Here is a 20259-nt window from a genome sequence, read left to right as displayed (position 1 = left end):
TATTAGTCTGTTTTCATGCTGCTGATAAAGACATACCCAAGACTGGGCAACTTAGAAAAGAAAGAGGTTTAATTGGACTTACAGTTCCATGTGGCTGGGGAAGGTCACACAATCATGGCGGAGGGTGAAAGGCACTTCTTACATGGCGGTGGCAAGACAAAATAAGGAAGAAGCAAAAGTAGAAACCCCTGATAAGCTCATCAGATCTCGTGAGACTTATTCATTATCATGAGAATAGCACGGGAAAGACCAGCCCCCATGATTCAATGACCTTTCCCTGGGTCCCTGCCACAACACCTGGGAATTCTGGGAGATACAATTCAAGTTGAGATTTGGGTGGGGACACAGCCAAACCATATCAGCTGGGAAGCCATGGAATCAGCTGAAGTTTAACTGGTCTAGGATAGCAGGAAAAGTCACGTAAGGCAGCTTGGAGAAAGTGACAGTGGAGCTAAATTTAGCAGAATCACTGGGATATTTCCAGGTGAACAAGAGGGAACAAGTTCCTGGATGAGAGAGAATAGTCAGGGCAAGGATTTGGAAGGATGACACACCCACTGACCCCTAGGTCAGTCTACATGAATGGATTTGCAGATTATATTATATCTACATGAATGGATTTGCAGTTTCTCTCTGTTCTGAGAGAAACCTTTGAAAGGAGAAGGCTGCATGGTCATGCAGAGGCAATACAAGAAGCAGACGTAGAGGGAGACACAAACGGAGGAGAAGGAGTTGGGACAGAAGGCTGGGAGGGAAAGCTCATGGCCAATTGTGTCCACACCACCACCTCCCATCAGGCAATATTACTTGGTAAATCTCTGCACACAGAATAAGATGAGAACTTCTGTTCCCCCAGGGAATATGCTGTTTGTTCAGGCCCCGTAAGTTAAGTGGCTATTTGCTCTGCTGGCTTAGGCCTCTGGTTCATTTGCTAGAACAACGACAGCAGTGGCAGAAAACTCATTTTTTCTGAGAAGTTTGATCCAAGTGAGTGCTGTTCCACAGATACAACTTTTCAATCTTGCTACCTTGCCACCATTTTCACTCCTAGATATTTATTTCACATTTATTTTCACTCCTGGATATTTTCAACACACGTGTCCTGTGAGCAAGCTAACATGTGCGACTCTATTTTAAATTTCTAATGTGTGCCTCCATGCACAATTTTAGTCTTTCAATTAGGCTCACTATTTCTGTTGACATCCAATTGTATCTCTGATTTAGTCTGAAGAAATTAAGCATATCTCTTTCATCTCAATGCGAACAATGGTTTGTATTCTCTTTCACATGACTTTAAAATTCTGTACACCAAAAGGCTCGCTGGGCTTTTGTAAAAGCAATGCACAATGATTGTTTTGAAAGAATAAGCCTTTCGAAAATTCCTACAGAGTGTGCTAAGGCTACAAAGTTCAAAGGAATTTGGTCAGATTCAATGGAATAGCCTCTTGGTTCAAGTGAAGGACTTGGAGGGAGGAGTAAAACAAATCCACCTTCTTTTTAAATAGAAATGAAAAGAGAGCTAAGCAGAAACGTCAACAGGAAGGAAGCTGAAATACAATAAATGGGAGTGACCACTGCTGAACACCAGTCAGAGAAACATTTTAATAAAACACACAAGGCTAATTTCAGTCACTCAGATACTTCACATCAGATCAGGGAAAATAAAGATCTAAGTCTTTACTGCTAATTCTTAGGAAATGAAGATCCCATCCCATGAAAAAAAAATTGGTATAGAAAATGTCCACTGTTTTTCTTCTCATTCTTTGAATCAAATCCTGATGATTTTGACAGCACTTTAAAAAAACGTTAATTCCATGCTCTCAATGGAAACTTTTCCAAAACAGTATTCAAAATATCTGAAGTAGTTATGAAAATAAAAATAAAACCCCCAACCAAGCAAACACCAATAACAATACTGCTGTCATTAATCAGCACAAAAGGCTTCCCCATGCCCAGAAGTCCTGGCAGGGACGCAGGTTGCTGCTCACAAGGGTGACACCTATGTGATGACAGCTGTGACTTTCAGGGTGTCTGAGACTCCAAATACAAAACCAAACAGGAGTCCTCGGGAAATTTTCCCTTTTGCTCACTCTGTGTATATTCAAACACAAACTATTTTCAAAAAATTCCCTAAAACCCCTCTGAGTGGGATGGAAGGGGACTAGGCAAGCATATTGCACTGTAATTAACACCCGTTCACCACTGACATCACACGTCAGTGTAAAGATAGGTCACGTACTTTTAATTTCTCACACGCACGTCAGTGGTAAACAGTCCCAGTGTTCGTGTTAATGACACCATCTGGCGCCTCCCATAACTGTGTAGCATTCAGCTTCCAAACAAGATGTAATGGCAGCAACACATGAAACCCACTGACATTTACAGTAAGGAAATTTATTATCAGTCATCGGTTTGGTATAAATGTGTTTGCATGACTGCTGGGGCTATAAAATCGTCACCTTTGCCAGGCAAGCAAAGGTGCAATAAATAATGGATTTTAAGCCATGCATGTACTACCAAATCATTAAACATTTATCACACAGGCACAATAGCATCTTAAGCAACAATTACCACTTGAAAAATTAATGCCACTTTTGAGGGTTAAATGAAAACCATATAGTCTAAGCTTTAACGATTTTTAATGTGGCTCAGTATAGAATATGAAGTTTTTTAATTTTTATTTTAGTTGAATATGATATATATATAAAAAGAGGTCTTCTATAATAATTTTCTCTTGAGGAAGAATCACTCTATATTCTTTTGTTAAATACTAAAAAATACAATTGAAATGTTTCTTGAAAAAGAAATCATGGTTGAAACCTTTCAAAACTAGAAATGGAAAACAAAAGGTTCTTTAGGAGTCACATGGTATTATTTTCTTTAAAATCCTTAATGGATTAATCAGTGATGATTGAAATTAAACTATTTTAACTTTGGATTTAAGGAAACATAAAGTCAAAACCATGAAAATCCCCTGAGTAACCCAGCCGCATTTGTCCCTACTACTTATTCCTTCCAAATACTCTCCCCATGGCGTGCCAGTAATTTCTCCGATATGCTTGTTCTATGGGTATCCATTGTTTTAAGAACAAAATCCTTAGCAATAACAATTCAAAATACAGATAGATTAGAGGAAGGTTTTATGGAGGATTAGAGGAAGGCTTTATGGAGGATTTATCAAAGAATAATTTTTGACTCAAAGAAACAAAGAGAAACCTGCGTGGGAACTAGTTATTTATTTGCTTGCTGGACGTGGAACAATGCAGGCAGAGAAGCCAGTGACTGCCTTGACATGAGGCTCCCCGTGTGGGAGGTGAACCAGAAGCCAAGCCTGGAGGGAGACTGTGCCATCAAGAGGCTCTGTCACGAGATGCCAAGATGAGCACGCGTCTCCAAAACAACACAATCTCAACATGCAAAATGATCACCGAGCAAAAGGAAACAGAGTGAGCCCTAGAGTAAGTGAGTGGCACTGTTTGAAGAAAAAAAAAAGTTAAGAAGTGACTGAATAAGAGATTTCTCTGTCAGTGTGTGAGTGGGGTTTAATTCCGTGGTGAGAGCTATTGCTTAGAAAGCCTCTGCAGTTTTATGGGTCTGCTCCCTGTGGAGGCTTCTCTGTCCACTCTCCTTTTGCCTGCCCTATGCCCTAAACAGGAAGCAGGTGCAGCGCTCTGCAGGCAGGATCCCTGCTGGGACGGAGGGCAGGATGGTCTGCAGAATACTGAGGAGGCCAGGAGGGGAGCCCTGCTCCCGAATTTTCAATCAGTGGAAAGAAGTGTTGAGATTTAGGCCTTCATCTCTAATAGTGACTGCTGTTTACAGGGGTCCAGGGGACTGTGAGTCTTCTTTGTGTGTCTTGGAGTTGAAATTCAAGGTTTTGTCAAGACCATGCATCTTCCGGGATGGCTTCCTCCATTATTGGGGAGAATCCCTGTGGACAGTGTTCATCTTTGGAGAACTGAATTTAGGACTCAACAGAAGGGCTTGGGGTGGGGTGGAGGGGGTGGTGTCACAGGAACTAAGAGATCATAGGGACGCCCCTCCTTGAATACATATGTATTGCTGGTTCCAAGTCACAGAGGGAGAACTTTGGAGCCTGGCCTGGTCAGACAGAGGAGGGGGTGACCACTCCCCCACCATTGCTGTCTGCAGGGTGACAAAGTTGCCTGAATTCCGTCTGTGTGCCCACATACACAAAGCTCTGTTACACAAAGGAGCTACTCCAGGGACTAACTTACGTGGGATTACGCAGAAACGAACACAATCCACTGGGATGGTGGTACTGTTATGAAACAACACAGACTGCCTGAGCCCCGGACATCACAACAAAAACACCGAGTATGGGAATTTTTCTCAAGCAGCTTCTCTATCCAATATCTGAGAGGGCCCCACACTGCCCTGTCCTTCCATCTGTCACTAAGTAATTCAAATATTTCCTAGAGTTCTTGCTGCTACCTTACATCTTCTGGAAGTGACTATGAGGGCCCTCAAAGAGGTAGAGAATCAATGAATAATTCCAAGAAGGCTTTGCTCATTTCTTTCAAAGTTGTGTCACTTCCATAATACCTGATGAAACACTCTGCCTTCATATGAGAGAGACAGAGAGGGAGGGAGGGAAGGAGGGAGGGAGGGAGGAGGAGGAGAGAGAGAGAGAGAGAGAGAGAGAGAGAGAGAGAGAGAGAGATTGCACACCATGGCGAAAACAGCTCTCCTGAAGGGTGTGAATAAAACAGTTAACAATGAAGGGAGAGAAACAAAAAGCTATTCAACAGATGCATGTCATTTTTACTCTTCAGTGTGGATCAGTTTTTCTTGTTAATTATATCACCTATTCTTTCCTTATATTGATAATTACATAATTACATGAAACAGATGGGTGACAGAATGCACCCAGATGGTGAGAACGTAAACAGGCTTACAAATTGCTTATTCTTGAGCATATTAAAAAGAATTATTTAATAATACATAGATTTCTATACTCTACACATCTGTTGAGTAGAGCCTCAAAATGGGTTACTTTGTCATTTTTTTTTTTTTTTTTTTTTTTTCTTAAACAGATACAATGTCCTCCCTGGGAATTCCTGGGAGGCCAACTGCCATGGAGGTAAAATATTTCACCTTTTCCATAATTTGGATTCCTGAAATTCTAAAATCATGTTCTGAGTCCACTGGCTTGCTGTTTTGAAAAACAGAAATGTTGGTTTCAAGGGGAGTTATAATCACATGTAGCACTGATTATACTTTCACAAGCTGGACAAGGTTAAAAATGGGAGGGCTTGCCTTGAGAACATATTTGACATGTTTTAATTGCATCCAATGGGCTTCTTGCATGAAATTCTTTCAAAATAATTACGCAGCTAAGTCAGAAGCACCAAAGCTGCATGGGCTGAGTGTGTGTGGAGGTGTGTCTGTCGGAGGAGGGGGCTCACAGACCCCAGAGGCTTCTGGAGGGTCTGAGGGAAGAAGTGGCATTAGCTGCTTCCTCGTGGCCCACATGCCACCTCTGTGTTCTATGGAGTAAGGGCTCTGCTTAAATGATCCTTCTCAGAGGAGTTGTACCTGCCCTGTTCCCACCCTCCCCTCCCAGGCTCTCCTCCTGATGGCACTTGCTGCCACCGGGCACAGTGCCTCCTGGTCTGGGTACTGCCTGCTGCCCCAACTAGAACACAAGTGCTATGTGGCAGGGATGTGCCTATTTATAGCTGTCCCCACAGAGGACAGAGTTGGGCCCACCACATGATCAGGATGCAACAATACTGACTGAATGAATGACATCAATTAATTCTCCACCTCCAAGCCCCCTAACCAGCGATGCACAACAGGCCCTGTGCTTGCAGTTTCAACAGAAAAGCCTGTCTAGGCAGGAGCAGGGAGTGACCAACAAGGGGACTTCTCAATGGCAGGTGGGGGTGGAGGATAGCAGGGGTTCCTCTCTCAGTTGAAAAGCAAGTACAGAAGCCATGGTGTTTATCGGGGTCATGGACAAAAAGCAGGATACCTAGAAACATGGTTTGGTGGGGGTAGAGAAACAGGCTCAGGGAGAGACAAACTCACCTGGCTTCTGGTGGAGCGACCTAGCTCTTGGTGAGGCAGGGGTGGGTCACAGAACTCCAGAATCAGGCTGTTGTCTCCCACTGCACCAGGAAGTGACGACATGTAGACATGCTTGGACCTGGAAGTGTGAACACTTCCCCAGGGCCAAACTTGGATGGGGATTGTGTGTACTCTGTGTGTATGTATTTATGTATGCCTGCTGCGTGTGTGAGAGAGAGATGGCTGGAGGGAGAGACGGACAGAGAGAGAGAGTCATGAGAAGCATCTGAGTCCTCAGGGGCCTGGAGATCCTTTTGGAATTTGGGCTCTGTGAGCTGTGGCCACCTTCTGCTCTTGAATGGGATGGGGGAATTGCTGAGCTGTTAGAAGTCACATGGTCTGAAAGGTGCCTGCCAGCCTTGGTCCTACCAATACACGGTGACCAAAGACCCAGTGTGTGGGGATCGATGTTGTCTGTAAACAAATCAAAATACTTGTGGTATGTAATTCTGTGGGACATTGTCAGCCCATCTTTGGGAGTTGCTCAACTGTGATTTGTGACGGATAATACTCAATTCCATTTTTAAATCAACCATCAACTCCAGTTTCATGAAAAGCACTGTCCCCACAGATCCATGAATGGCGGTGGGAGGGGGTGGTTTGCATGAGAGAGGAGCTCTGCTAAGGTGACTGGAAAGTGCTGCCTAAGACCTGTTCCCCGGAAGCACAGCTCTTTTTGGTTAAATGCATAGACTACCATAAAAACCACAATTACAGTGACTACCATGGTAATAATTTCAATGCACTGAATTACATGAAAAAACAAAATAAAACAAACAAAACCTGGGACACAATTGAACAGCACAAGAAGTAGGAATGTGGCATAGACTGTAGTTTATGTTTATTGCCATGGGTTTCGACTGACCAAATGGCTCATGCCTGCCTGCACTGTAGCTAAGTCATGTTTGATGTCTCAAACAAGTGGCAATAAAAAAAATCTTTATGGCTCCCATGCTATTTTCATACCTTATTCATTCTGTTTTTTCCCTGTTTTTAAGTCATCTTTTGTATTTTCTTCTTGCTTATTAAGTTGATTACTATGGAGTTCATGACATCAGTAATCTTGACTAAGTTTAATGGTCTCAAGGCAACATTCAGACTAAAAGTTTTGATACTTAAAGTGGTTCAACCCTGGAGAATGGGAGCAGATTGAGAGCTGAGGACTGCGGGCTTCAAGCTGCTTCTCTAATGGAACACAGAGGTGGAAGGTGGTCTGTGCCCACTCAGCCGAGTCCGCGTGGGGCAGCCCTTGGGGAGGACTGCACCCCTGGCGAACCAGGTACTGCACTTTCCAAGGCCCATTTAATCCTCTGCCTCTGATGAACTCAAATGCCATTTTCCCTCTGGATTTGGTGAGTGCAAATAATGATAACCAAACTCAAATTGCTTTAGGAAAATTACTAAACTGTGGAAGGCTTTTAATCTATCTCGGTTTAATTTGAATGTAAAACCTTTCTAGGTTCTCAGTTATTTTTCCTGATCTTTCACATCTTCCAGAAAGGCAAAACCCATTGTTTTAATTGTTTATTTTTTGTAGAAATGGGGGTCTCACTGTGTTATCCAGGCTGGTCTCAAACTCCTGGCTTCAAGTGATCCTCCTATTTCAGCCTCCCAAAGTGTTGGGATGACAGGTATGAGCCACTGTGCCTAGCCCATATCCCATCTGTAAAACTAGAATTTATTAACGGGATATAACAAGTGAAAGTTTTAACAAAAAGACCTCAAAGTTAGGCTTATGACACTGTACTTTATTCTATACACATCTACTGACCTCCAATCACTTCATAATGAATGGAATCACGTTTCTATAATTCTTCCACGAGCCAGAGGGAGTAGGCCAGCCCCAGAGGGGCATTCGTGGTCTGTGTTTCATATGTCTGTCACTGCTGTCATCCTAGTGGGGTGCTGTTTTTGTACTAGCAGATGTGTTTCATTTCTGCCAATCCATGCTGACTCATGACCCCTCCTGATGCTGCAGGCAACAGCCAGGGGACACCAGGCCTTTGGGCAGACCCAGCCCCAGAGAACAAATGCGTCAATTCTGTGCTGTTTTGTTTCCAGGCAGATAACTGGTTGCAAGAAGGTTTTCTGAGTCTCAAAAGCCTGACTGTTATGCATCAAAAGTCAAAGTTGATGCTTCCAATGACAGATACAGAAGAACACATGGGGACAGCGAGCCCACTGTCTGAGGACCAGGAGGAGGAAAGCCAGAGGGGAAGAAGGAGAAATTAGTGCAGTGCAGCCCTCTCCTTCCCCTGGCTAAGGCCAGGAAAGTGGAAGGAAGCGGGCAGGATCCCCACAAAGATTTTGGAGAATACAAGAAGGAGACTGCTTTACGAGGGGGACTCTACTGCCACCTTGTCCTGGGAAGAGTCCAGCGGAGACGGCTGAGGGAGCTTCCCGGACAAGGAGGGAAATGAGGCAGCAATGAGCTTCTGAAAGCCCAAAACGAGGAAAGCAGGAAAGGAAGAGAGCACCTGGCTCCAGGGAACACAAGGTCACACTCAGACTGGCCTCAAGGCTGTGAGGATGGGATGCTTCTGCAGAAAGCAGTGAGGGCTGCGGGGGCTTGGATGCCAGGACAAGGGGTGACTTTGCCTGAGGACAAAAGCTGATGTTCTGAACTCAGGATTCCTGTGAGGACAGGCACTACCCAAGTAGCAGATACCTCCCCTCCCAGCCTCCTCCCCGCCTGCCACAGTGCCATGACATTCCGTGTCCATGAGCTCCTGAGAACTTGGATGTTTTTCCTACCCCGCTAAAAACATGAAAGAAGAAAAGCTCCTACATGGACTCAGTGTAAATATTAAATGATTAAATTTACCCAGAATTGATGGAGGTTACTTTTACTCCCATCAGGTGGAATAAAGGCCCAAAGCAGAGACTCAGTTCAATTAGACAAAAATAGGAAAATAAAAGATGTATCCTTTTGCACACCTAGTTACTTGTCTTAAAAATCTATATCTGACATAAAAAAGAGGGTTTGCTGTATGTCTCTATACTCTTTATGTTGCTTAGATACAGCGACATATTGCCAAGAGAAATCATCTTTTTCAATTCAGGAATCACAAGTTTTAATTTTCAAATTCTAAAACTTTATGCTTTTTGATTAAAGAGATAGTAACGTTACCTTTGACTGAGCAATACCATTTCTAGGAATTTATTCAAAAGAAATCAAAGCAAATGTGCTGAAAAATAATAAGGGCAGACATGGTAGCAGTGTTCATCATGATAAAAATTGGGTTAAAAACTTAACCAACATGAGGGAATTGGCCTGCACACAGCAATGGTGAATCGTGGGCTCTGACATCACACTGTTTAGTCCCCAAACCGCAACTTAGCAGCTGTGTAGCCCCGGCATGAAGACAATAGATGCTACATTCCAAAGGAGCCCCCTTATAAAAATGCCAAAGTCAGTGACAAGTGCCGGTTAAATGCCTTTTAACTCCTAACTCAAAATGAAGACATGAAAGGGTTAGATGAGTACATGCAAAAGGGGCTTTTTTGAAGATTTCTTCCAGGAGAACTGTTGATGTGCTGTGAGTCCCATGCCCCCCATCCCCAAAGAGGACAGATGGAAGGGGTGCCTTGTCTTTTGCTTCAAGTCACAGAAAGGGTTTGGGAGCCCTCCAAGAGCTTCATGTGAGGCCTCTAGACAAAGTGGATGGATGTGCTGGGTGAGCTGCATGGGCAGGTGGCCTGCATGGGCAGAGCCTGCTGACCCACAGAGGCAAGAGCTCTTCTCTCAGGTCCTTCCTATACGGCACCTCCAGATGCAAATGAGACTCGGTATCAAAGCTAGAGGATGGCATCTCCTGCATCATGGGAATGCTGGTGAGAGCTCCCTAGAAACAGGAATCCCCTAGGAAACTGTGAACACACACTAAGAGAAGAGGAGTCCAGCCCACAGAGTAGGGGCCATCTTACGACAGCAGTGGCCAAGTTCAGACTTGCCTCCTCCTCCAACTGTTCCTCCCTGCCCTGACCCCAATTTCAGAAGGATTAGAAACACAGCTCAATAATAAGAAGACACTAAGAGGCTAAAGAAAGAGAAAGCACTAAATACTGAAGAGCTATATAAATGCTAAGTTAGTGGAAGGGGCATGAGAGTTCGGAAGAGACAAGAGGCCCTCCCCATCCTGCCTTCTCCAACCACAGGCTTCCCACGTGCTTGCAGGCTTCAGCAGTGGGTCAGGGGAGCCTCACCCTTGGAGGAAAATTGAATTTTGATTATTACATAAAATGAAATTGAACATTTTATGGAATTAAGATCAAGTATTGTGATTGGAAGTGACCCATACAGCTTTAATGACCTAGAACTGACCAGAAGGTCCTAGAACTTGCTCACTTTCCATCCGGGTGCAGGAGAAAACTCAGCCACATAGAACATATTTACAGGGCGATGAGATACAGAACTCAAGTGGCTTCGTGACTATTCACACAAGTCCTGCTGGCTTAACGCTCACTTGCATTACCAACCCTTTACTAACCTCAGTTTTCCCCACTGCAAAATGGAGACGATGATGCTGAAACATCTGTGAGAATGAAAGATCACCTGGGACAGGATGTAATGCAGGGCCTGGCAGGAGGAAAGTACTCACTGAGCGGCGGGGCTTGCTGCTTCGCAGAACTGTGTGGCCACGAAAATCACACTTTACAATACTTAGTAACAAGTAAATATAGTCACAACATATTAAGAAGCATGTTTCAAACACTATAACCCCATATCTAATAGCATATATGTAGTCTTTTTCACAGAAAATAATCCAGAAGTTGAAACCCCAAAATATTAACAAAGGTAATCAAAAGATAGGAGGAAAGAAGGTTTTACTGATTTTCTCTATTATTTTTCCCTAAAATGTCTACCAAAAACATGTATTGCTTTTCTAATAACATACTTATTTTTAATCAAGGGGAAAAGATATCACTTCTCTAGTCAGTATCCGCAGCTCTAATTGTCCCCTTTATCATTTTATATCCCCAGCTACTTTAAAATACACAAAGCAAAGCCTCACGTTGGAGCTGCCATTCCTCTCTTCCCCGAAGGCAGATTCTGAAGAAGCCACTTAGCTGCGAAGGCCAGTTTCTGCCCGGGAGCTCAGCTCCACCCGGGAGCCTTGCTAGGATGCAGGCTTTCAGAGCTCTGTGGCAGGCAGCTGATGCGTCCGGAGGCACTTCTGGACCTCTGTGGCATTCATTACCCTGGCTCTGCAGGGAACAGAATGCATTTTTTTTTCCTCCTACTGGGTTGTGGCAAGAACCCGATCAGCATCCAGGAAATCCTTAGAATTTTTTTCTTTTCTATTGGAAGCATTGGCAGCTCTTTTTAAGAGCAATAATATTACTAAAGGTGGATCAAACAAAGAACATGCTGATGTCTTTTAAAAAACAGAAAGTCCCCCATTTTCCTTCTACATTTGGATAGGCATCTTGTTTGCTGCCTGAGCTCTCTTAGATGTCCACACAGGACCACAAGAGGCTGCTGAGTCAGAGAGGGTGAAGCAGGAAAGCTAACAGAGATTTTATTTTAGAAAAATCTCCGCTTTCAAAAGAATTGAAGCAGCATTAGCAGTGTAGTCTCAAATGTGTGTATGAAGCTCTCTTGGAGTGGTGGAAACTCTACTTCTGAAACTGAAAGAACAGTTGAGACGTTGCCCTTCAATGGACTTGATTTGACCAGCACTTCATCAATTACTCGCCAGAATGCTGAATCTGATCTAAGAATGAAAGAGTGCAAAATAATGCAGTCACTTTGGAAAATAGTTTGGCAGTTCCTCAAAATATTAAACATAGAGTTACCATGTGACCCAGCAGCCCCACTTGTAGGTATAGACACCGTCCCCCAAATGAAAAGACATACACCCAAAAACCTGTGTGCACATTTTCATAGCAACATTTCCATCATAGCCAAATAATGGAAAAAATTCAAATGTCATCGACTCATGCATGAAAAAATAAAATATAGTATTATCCACACAATAGGATATTCAACAATAAAAAAGAAATAAAGTACAGACACACACGCTACAATGTGGATGAAACATGCTAAGAAGCCAGTCACAAAATACCGCATAGTATATGTTGCGACTTGTATGAAATGTCCAGAATAGGTAAGTTTATAGAGAGAGTAAGTAGATTACTGTTTGTCTAGGGTTGAGAGGAGAGGGCTGGGAAAGAGAGGAAGTGACTGCCAGTGGGCACAGGTTCCTTTTGGGGGTGACGAAAATGTTCTAAAATTAGATAGTGGTAATGATTGTTCAACTCTGTGAATATACTAAAAACCTTTGAATTGTATAGTTGAAGTGGGTTAATTGTATGGTGTATATATATGATTTATATCACAATGTGAAGCTGTTAAAGACATGGTTGGGGGAAGACAGAGACTGTCCTATAAATATCTGTCCTAGAAAATGAGGATAAGATGTAGCATTGATTCCTGACAACACTAAGATGTTAAGAAGTTACTTTTCCCAATTTCTTCTCTATCATACCCTCAGAGCCTCATCTTGCCCCCTGACCACTGCCCAGTTACTCAACAATTTCCACAGCTTGTTGATCATGCCACTAATTCACATCTTATCTCTTCCCTCCACCCACCTCCCACCCCCAAAAATAAACCTTTAGTCACTCATCTGATGGGCACTTACTTGGGTTCTGAAACCACATCCAACATGGAGCTGAATTTTGGGAAATGTATAATGTAGCCTCCATATGGGATCACAATTTTTTTCTTCCTTTCCCAGCAGCTGCCACCATAATTTTGCAACAACAAAGGTTTTTTGTAACAACAAAAATTACAAAGGTTTGTAACAACAAACCCATACAACAGCGAGCTAACTGCAGACAGCCTGATCAGCAGGTGTCCAAAACCTGCCAGCACACCAACCTGGACCCATGTCTGCTCCTTCCTAGCCCAGGTCAGACAGGGTCAGGCTGGTACCAGATCAAACCCAAGAGTGGATCATTCAGCCAAGAGGAAAATTCAAACTGCACTGGGAGAAATCCAATCGTCTGTGGGTCACCTTTTGGTTAAGTACCTGGTGCCAAGGATTTGTGAGGTTCAACAAGATCTATATTGAACCATACTCCTTTTCTGTAGTTTGGTTTTCCTATAATGAGTCATACTAGTACTTTAGCCTTTTAGGTAGGAAAGTATGTCTGTGGAAGTTAAAGATAGGAGTTTTGGCAACCAACTGCCTGGGTTTGAAATTCTGTCAATTAAATTGCCTTTGGACAAGTTATTTACTCGCCCTCCTGGCAAGCCTGTTTGCTTTAGGTACACTGAGGATGGTAATCGCAGTAACTATTTACATGCGCTGATGAGAGGACGAGATGAGAAACTCCATGGGAAGCCTTTAAGCAACAGCTCAAGAAGTAACAGTAATGCAATAGTAGTTGTTTTTAGTACCTTGTAACTTTTCTAAGAGGGAAAAATTAGGACAGTAAGGAGAATAAACACTGGTTTATAAGTCCTTCTGGTGTGTATTTATATACTATTTATATAATATACGCTTATATAATATATAACATATTATATTAAACTAGATAATGTTCAGAGAATTGGAAAGAAATGACCATAGAACTTGTATTGTAGAAAGAAAAAAGCCCACAAAGGAACTTACGTAAATGATTCTAAAAATCTCAGAGAAAAGAGTTCACTATACATAGAAGAAAGTACACTTCCCATAGATATTGTAAACACATAGGAACTGGCTGGGAAGTGGCTTGAAGAAGCAAACTGGACTCATGGCGATGATTTAAAGTGGGTTAATTTCATTTCAAGAAAATATTTCTCCCATGGTCACATTAATAATGATTAGAGCATATATGATGCTGAAAAAATACGGGTCTGCATTTTTAGAAACCTCTACCAAAGTGATGGCCCAAGAGCTAAAAATACACCGACCACAAATATAACCAAGGGAAGTCTAACCACTGGCGGTGAAAGTTACCACGTTTAAGGAAGGGGCTGGGAAACAATAAAGCTGGGGAAAATCTAGCAGGTGCTGGGAGAATAATGCAATTTCCTAGGGCAGCAGATGCACAAGTGAAACAGTATCCAGTAACAGTCCATCAGATGGTAATTATAGCTGGACTGGGAAGAACAGCCAGATGAAAAGGGGCAATTCAAAGGGTAACTGAATGCCAGTGAGTGACATCTTCCTGAGAGATCACATACCAGGAAAAAGCAGGGCCATCACTTAGCTCTGAGGGGGAGGGCTTCCATAAACCGTCATTTTTCTTTGTAGAAGGACAAAGGGAAAATGTGGAGAAATGAATGCACAGAATCCAAATGGAGGCCTCCAAAGAATTCATTAGTCGAGATTTAATCAGACCATCGTTAATAAGCAACCAGAAAAAAAAAAAAAAAAAGAAAACCAAGATCACTCTGAAAGTATGATTCCTCAGGAAGGATGAAGGGTTGATTTAGTTCTGAAAATATGTGAGAGAGAGGTGAGTTCACGCTATAATTCTATGAACACGATAAACCAAGATGAAGAGCTGAAGTGACTGAAGTGGATGATGGGGAGCATCTACTGATATTGAGGCAATGGCAGGGGCTATTTAAGTTCAAAGCAGGTTTTCTGGAGTGTAATATGACAAATAACACTTATTTAAACTCCCACTCCTGGAAAGGAAGAGGTGCCTTTTTTTCAAACACATTTCCTCTCCAGGAATTCTGCAGAAACAGGTCTGAGCCCAGTGTGGCTATTTCTCCTGAGTTTGGGCTCTTGTCACCTGGAAGGCCAGTACAAGCCCTCTTCCACCCCCAGTTAATACCGAAACTAGACTGGAAGCTCCTTGCAGGTATGCATGGTGACACAGTCATATCTGAATCCCTGTAAAAGGCAAAAAGGAAAGAAAACAGGCTTGTATGTAGACCCACTCTGAAAATAAGTATAGGGCAGCTTGTTCGGCCGTCTTTAATCAATATAACTGCTAAATTAATTCAGCCCAATTTTGAGTGTTTTCCTGATCGTAATACTCATTCAGGATAAATACTTGAGGGAATGGATGGATACCCCATTTTATATGATGTGATTATTACTCATTGCATGCCTGTATCAAAATCTCGTGTATGCTATAAACATCGATACCTACTGTGTACCAACAAAAATTAAAATTAAAGAAATAAAATAATTTTGTAAAAATTAATAATACTTACGCAGGTAGGCCCTGATGAGTCATCTAATAAAAAACTTTCATGAGAATAACTCTCATAACGTAAAAGCACGGGCCAAGATGGCTCATTCAAGCTAAGAAAAGAATCTTCCAGGTCTATGATGTCAGTTATGGTCTTGGTCAGGAGAAAGCCCTCTCTCTTACCCATGCATTCACACTGGTTGACTGTGGAGATATTATTACGAATCTTTGAGACCTTGTTCTGAAATGTGTGATGAAAATCATTTATGTTTTCTAGGCTCTTTTTTATTACCTGCTGTGGAGTGGGCTGTCAATTAATAGAAACGACGGGGAAGGTGTTGTGGCAGGGACACTGATCGTCCAAACCAGGCAGGAATTAGGAGGGCCTTGAGGTGGGAGCGAGGGCATATTTCCCTGCCATGCAGTGATGAATTTCAATCACTGCTGCCTTGTGCCAGATTCAAATTGACAACCTACCAAGATGAAATGCTTTCTATCCCATTACTCATGCCTGGAGTGATCTGTTCCCTTGAAGATTGGCTTCCTAGGTGAAAACTAGGGACTGGATGGTCACTCTAAGATGCTTAAAATAGGATAAAAGGTATGAAAGACGAGTGGCCCGCAAGAGAAGTGATATGGACATGGTGAGGGAGCTGAGGGTCTCATATAAAGCTCGATGCACTGGGAGGGGAAGGGAGGGTAGGAGATGTCAAACCTAAAGGGAAAATTCATTCATTTGGTAATGAGAGTTGCTCAACCTTGCACAGTTGGCTACTGCAATGCTATCACTCTACTAAGAAAACAATGTCTTGAGGGATATACAGAGATTCTTCCTAAAAATACTCTACTTGGCTCAACTTGTCTCAGATAATCACTCTAAAACATTAAAACTGTCTAAAATGTTAAAAAGAGAAAAATTAATAATATAATTTAGCATTTTAACTTTTTTTTTTTTTTTTTTGAGATGGAGTCTCGCTCTGCCGCCCAGGCTGGAGTGCAGTGGCCGGATCTCAGCTCACTGCAAGCTCCGCCTCCCAGGTTCACGCCATTCTCCTGCCTCAGCTTCCCGAGTAGCTGGGACTACAGATGCCTGCCACCTCGCCCGGCTAGTTTTTTTTGTATTTTTTAGTAGAGACGGGGTTTCACTGTGTTAGCCAGGATGGTCTCAATCTCCTGACCTCGTGATTCACCCGTCTCGGCCTCCCAAAGTGCTGGGATTACAGGCTTGAGCCACTGCGCCCGGCCGCATTTTAACTTTTTAATACCGAGGCCCATTCCATGTGGATTATGGTCTCGATAATCCTGTGATTAAACTTTTAATATGTCTAAAATTTTTTACTGAATCTTGTTTACTAAATCTAAATCTCCATTACAATTTTCTGAAGCTTGAATACAACGAGTAGCAACAAAAGTGCTTCTTAAACAGTCAGAATTCACCTGAGAAATAAGCACAATAGCACCAGCAGCAGGTAACAGGCATCTGTGTTAGAATTCTCCCACCCGTCTGCTAAGTGGCTGCCTTCCTGGACCCTGGGTTTGAACAATCCATCTCTGCTTTGTGCTGAAATACACCAGGGCTCAGGGGTGAGGGGCACAGCTTACTGAGATGACCATGGAAAAGGTTACTCAATGTAAGCAATGGTTTCGGATCATACCAACCTGGGAAGTAGTAATGAGATAATTTTAAATGAAACAAAATGTTATCTCTGACTTTCTCCCCACCTAGAGCTCCAGCTCACCTCAAAATCACTTAACTGAAAATTCTCACAATAGGGTGGGAGGGAGGGGGCAGGTGTGGAACTGCACTTCATATTCATAAAAACGATGCTTCCTGATATCCATGCAGCAACTCTGGACTCCTCCCTCCAGCTCCAGCCAGGCCACCCATGCTGCCAGAGGACTGGCTGAAGGCACAGGAGCTGTGGGCTGCCACTGAAGTATAAGTCTCAGCAATGACTGCAGAAGGTCAGCATCTCTCATCCTGACCCTGATCTGATGCGGAAGCTGCAAAGTTGTACGCCGAGCACATCCATGTACTTCTATGCCCAGCGCTTTCTCCAGAGATCAGTTTGCCTCTGTGGAAACTGTATTTCAGTGCTGGAGACAGCATGTAGCCACTGTCTCTGACCCCAAGTCACTGTCTTTGCACCAAACTTCTGGGTGTTGGCTCTCTTTCCAAAGCAGTCTGTTCCCAGGATCTTCACATGCAGACAGACCACATGGTGGCCCATCCTAAAGGTCTTCCAGGTGGGCTAGGCACATCTCATCTCCAGTGCTGTGAACCCTGCTACTTAAGAATATGCCTGTGACCTTCAGATAAAATGATATGAATCTGGAGTTTGCTTCAAAATGATATAGAAGAAAGGGGAAGTGGTGGGGGCACAGATGATCCAAAATTAGCAAAGAGTTGCAAATCATTGCAGCTGGGTGCTGAGTGCATGGGAGTTCCAGTGCCACTCAATCTGTGGTCTGGAACAGGTGCCCATGTGCAAACTATTATTTGTCTATGAAGATATGAGTAAGAGACACCGAGAGAAGCATTCAGAAACTTTTATAGCAAACCAACAGAGTAATGCTATGTCTGTTAAATCTAACAATAAAAGAATTTTGTCTGTCTTTGCTTTTTTAATCTTGTTTTCCCAGGAATTCACTTTTTACAAAACTATCAGTCTATGACTAATTGCATATTAATTTAAAAAAAAAAACGACATGTAGATTGAGAAGTCCTGCTTTATATGATCAGTCTGTACTCACATATAAATTTACAATGATATAAATTTTTGTTATTTTACAAATACAAAGATGAATGTAAGACACAAAGCTGCCTCTGAGTTGGTCTGATGGAGGTGCCCTCCCCATCTCTCAGTGCACCCGCCAGTAAGACAGGTGCCGGGCGGGGCGATGTCCTTCCCGCAGTGCCGAGCCTGTTGCAAGGTGTTTATTTCAGCATCATCTCCAGCTCTGAGGGGCAGCGCCTTGGGTAAGTGTTTGCAGAGTTTAAACTCACACTTTCCCTTTTTCTCTCTTACAAAGGACAAATGTTAGCCCACTGAGGGATTTTTTTGTTTGTTTGTTTTGTTTTTTACTTAAGTAGAAGAGTATACAAACACTACAAGTCCATATCAGTCAACATGAGAAAATTATGTTTTCCAATTAGGTTATTGAAAAAAACTGTGTGTATGTATACAGGTACATTTGCATTTAAAAGAATATCTAGGTTTGATTTCAACCCTTTTTCCTGTTCTCACAATAAAAGTGGCCCCTGGCCATTCATTTTAAAGTCAAAAACTCCTGCTGCCCCAGGGCAGCTAATATGCTTCTGTTAATCATCTTGATGCCCCTGGGGGAGGGAGTTAAAGAAACCAGCTTAGACCCGGGGCCCAAACATCTCAAATGCAGCCAGCTCTGTTTTCTCTGTCAGCTTCGTCCTAACAGCGAATGACCACTTAATGCCTTGAAAGCAAAACATCACTGAAAGGGGGAATCTGCTTTTGAGGACAGGGAAAGAAAATGAAAATATGCTGGAGGATGACTCTAGGTCTTTTGTCCTGGGACACAGCAGCCTGAGAGGCATCCCCATGGGATGACCCTGCAGGGTCCTGTGGCTACTGCTTTAGGCTTGCCAGGAAATAACGACTTGAGGGAAAGGCCTGCAGGGGAGCCTTCGCAGGGCTCCGCCTGTAAGGGTATGAGCACCAGGTTCTCTGTAATTAAGAAGCAGCCTGCTCCTGTGAAGACAGCACTGCCACCCCATCTGCCAGGCCCACGGGAGCTGGCACCGCGCCGCCCTGCCTGCCGCCCTGCTACCCACCGGATCCTTGGAGACCGCCTTTGATGGAGCGTTTATGCCAAGCTTTTCCAGAGGATAGACAATCTGTCGTCGTGGTCGCACGGGAACCAAGTAATGAAGGGCAGATGTCAGGGAGTGGGCGTAGGGGTTCTGGAACTGAAAGACAGCAATCTATATTTTAGGGGAGAGAATGTCAGAGAGGCTCAGCACAGATGTCTGCGTACAGCTTTACAAATATAAAACTCTTAACTCGGCCAAGTCAGAGAAGAAAAAAAAAAATCAGCAAATAAACAAACATACTCTTCGAGCAGTGGAATGAATTGTAGATAATGCCTGACACTAATGAAGATAATTACGAGAGTAATTACATTACTATCTCTGTGGGAATGACAGATAAACAAGTGGTTTGGTTTATGGGATTTTTCAGTACAAGTATTTTCCCCGGGAGGATATTCTTCTCCATAGTGATCATGCATCAGCTTGATCTGACCCCATTAAGCTGTGTTATCTGCATCCTGTTAACCTTTGTATGTTTGGCACAAGCTGCTTTAAGAAGACACATAGATAAAAATGTCATCCAAGGGGTAACTTAGCAGGGATGTGAAAATTCTCCTGTTTGTAAAAGTCACTCACAGTGACTTCAACTGGACCTCTGTTAAACAATAACAACAACAAAAACTGTTTTGGCACAAAAAGAAAACTGAGAAGTGAGGGTGGGTGTGGGAGAAGTAGATCATATTATTTACATCTAGACTAATACTAAATTATGAGTTGGATTTATACTTACTGAAATGAACTATGATAAACCATGTCTTAGGGGAATGCTTTATGTACTGATTTTATCCAGTTTTAAAAACTTAGCAGAGAAAACCAAACACGGTGATCTTTATTTCTGTCACATTTATAAAATCTTAGGGTTTTGGTGACATGAACTAAAGACATTGTAACCATTTAAATCTGAAGAGTCAGACTGTAAAATCAAAACTTTTAATGATACATTTATTGAATTTAAGCTAGAAAGCAAAGAAAGAAAAACAACTGTAGATGCATTTTAATAAATAGGTGGTTTACATATGACTTTTTGCAGTTCTAAAAATAACCCCTGGCATTTCTAAGAGCTTCTAAAATGGTTTTCTAATATCCTTCACCACTGAACTTCACACCCTGACTTCGCAAACTGAAAAACAGAACCCTAGCCAGCACCCTGTTTTTATGCCTGAAAGAGCTCTTAA

The 20259-nt window shown here is 42.8% G+C and overlaps 1 protein-coding gene across 1 annotated transcript in view; it reads right to left on the bottom strand.

The window, feature by feature from the left end:
• CFAP61 (cilia and flagella associated protein 61) overlaps positions 1–20259 on the bottom strand; it is a 291671-nt gene that overhangs the window by 136960 nt on the left and 134452 nt on the right. Inside the window, exon 17 of the mRNA XM_050805793.1 lies at positions 19049–19183. Coding sequence (XP_050661750.1) covers positions 19049–19183 — 135 coding nt within the window. The remainder of the gene's footprint in view (positions 1–19048; positions 19184–20259) is intronic.

The sequence above is a fragment of the Macaca thibetana genome, chromosome 10 (genome assembly GCF_024542745.1).
Source record: "Macaca thibetana thibetana isolate TM-01 chromosome 10, ASM2454274v1, whole genome shotgun sequence".
NCBI classification, from domain to species: Eukaryota; Metazoa; Chordata; class Mammalia; order Primates; family Cercopithecidae; genus Macaca; species Macaca thibetana.
This window is presented reverse-complemented; position numbering and strand designations above follow the sequence as displayed.